The sequence below is a fragment of the Uranotaenia lowii genome, chromosome 2 (assembly GCF_029784155.1).
Source record: "Uranotaenia lowii strain MFRU-FL chromosome 2, ASM2978415v1, whole genome shotgun sequence".
In the NCBI taxonomy this organism is placed as follows: domain Eukaryota; kingdom Metazoa; phylum Arthropoda; class Insecta; order Diptera; family Culicidae; genus Uranotaenia; species Uranotaenia lowii.
This window is the reverse complement of record NC_073692.1, coordinates 94,763,843-94,765,874: the sequence shown is the minus strand read 5'-3', so window position 1 is coordinate 94,765,874 and position 2,032 is coordinate 94,763,843. Positions and strand designations below refer to the sequence as shown.

General features: G+C 34.1%; 1 protein-coding gene across 1 annotated transcript; it reads left to right on the top strand.

Annotated features, from left to right (window-relative positions):
* Window positions 1-707: 707 nt before the first annotated feature.
* LOC129749869 (uncharacterized) lies at window positions 708-1,278 on the top strand. Its single transcript, XM_055744968.1, has 2 exons — window positions 708-824; window positions 884-1,278. Exons 1-2 carry the CDS (start codon window positions 785-787, stop codon window positions 1,213-1,215), a joined length of 372 nt encoding a protein of 123 aa, XP_055600943.1. The 5' UTR covers window positions 708-784; the 3' UTR covers window positions 1,216-1,278.
* The last annotated feature ends 754 nt before the right edge of the window (window positions 1,279-2,032 follow it).

The following is a 2,032-nucleotide window of genomic DNA, read 5'->3' as shown; positions in this document are numbered from 1 at the left end:
CGAATGAAATGTAAGTGGAAACAGTTGCCTTTTAATTTCGTTTATTTTGCCAACATAAATTTATTGTGCCATTTGGTGTTTGTTTGTCTTTATTGTCATCGTTACACCGACCCGTATTTCGATCTGTGAGATTATCTTTTCTGCGAAAGATGTTAGGTTTTTGTCAAATATTATTGTGGAAGACGCAAAAACTGTGGAAGGAGCAAGAAATTTGAAGATGAAATGAATTGGCAAAAGCCGTTTAGTTTTTTTTACATTTTTAAATATATAGCAATTCAAACTTTTAGTCATCTCCTTTAAGAAAATGGATTCCCCATGCGACTCAGCTCTTATCTGTAACCAACAATACTTGGACGTTTTAGACGTCCAACTTTTAAATCTCCAATAGTGATTCTGAGTTTTTAATTTGCTATTATCAGTAGAAGGTAAATACCCAATACTGGTAGTCAGTTTCCCTTAAAAAATCCTAAATTATCTTGAATTACTAAAAAAACTCTTTTAAAAAAACGATCACTTTTATTGGTTAATAAATAATCTTATGATCGAACGAAAACAAACATCATTATTTTTAAACATTGAAACCGGCAATCCGGATTGATATTTTAATGCGAATGCGGAATCTCTTGAATGTACTGTCAAAAAGTTCTAATCACCAATTGATGACGTCGCATTAATCTCACGTGTTCTTGAAATTCTTATCAGTTCATTAATAGCCTTCATTTCGTTCGGACGTTGTTTTGAGAACTTCAATCGCTTGTTACTGTGAGGCAAAAATTGGCAAAAAATGAAGAAACTGATCGCGATCATTCTATTAGCTGTGGCCGGTTAGTTTGTTATGCATTCTTGGAAGATTGACGTTTTACGGGAATTTCCTACTTTTCAGTTTTTGCAACCAAAGAATGCTTGGAAAAAGCTCCATTTGTGACGCAGGATCTCGTGGGGTCGATCCATTCCAATCGAGTGAACAGAACGTTGGAAGCAGTTTTTAAAAAACAAGGATTCAACTTTACGATCATCGAAGGACACACCTGCCGGAATGTTGTGAATGAATCCGTCTTTTGGTACCATGTGATACTGTCCCAGCACGATTTGAGAGCCGAAGTGTCCTACATCTTGGCACGGAATGGTACCAAAAGAGGCCGAGTCGATTACCTGATACTGGACGAGGACAAACTAAGTTTTGTAGTGCGTACAAAGACTGCGCTCATAAAATAGCTGGAAGTAAATATTGTACCTTTAATTTGTTTCAATAATCGAAAATGTTACAACAAAAGTATTCTAACCACAAATAAATCCTGAATTTTTTTTTAAGGGGGGTGGGGGGGAGGGGTAGGGTCTAATGGGTATAAAAAAACACCATTTTCACGATTTTTTTCTAGAGCTATCGTTCAAACAAATGTATTCAAATTTTTTGCATTATACAAAGCATTGTTGAAAGAACATTAAGTAATTTTTTCGTAGAAAAATATTGAAAAATGAGCCGGTGACGGAGCATTTTCGAGGATGCTTTTTAGAAAACAGGATTTGCGGTGGACACTGTATCTCAGCGCAGAATCATCTGAAGTCAAAAAATCAGAGCCAAATATTTTTATAGATGTTTTTCTGGACCCCAACGTATTTATTTAACTTAAAAATATTTTTATGAAATTTTTGTGGCTGTTTGAAGTAAAAACTACGATTTTTCACTTAAAAATCCGCCATTTTTCACCTGTAAAATCTCTCCAAAGTAAAAAAAATCAAAAAAGAAAAACGTTGGGGTCTGGTATTTTCTATGTAGAAAGTATGATCCAAATTTGAAAAGAATCGGATAAGTAGTTTTCAAATGACGATGTCCACGGACTTTAAAAATGTGCTTTCGAGAAAAACGCGTTTGAAATTTCTGCTCTTGCTTTCTTGCAGTATTAGATAGGAGGAGATAATGGCCTATAACTTCTACAGTTTTGCTTCAATTGACTTGAATATTTGACACAACATTCTTGAAATGTTTTACAATAAGAAAATTAAAAAATTAAAAAATCGATTTTTTGAAAGT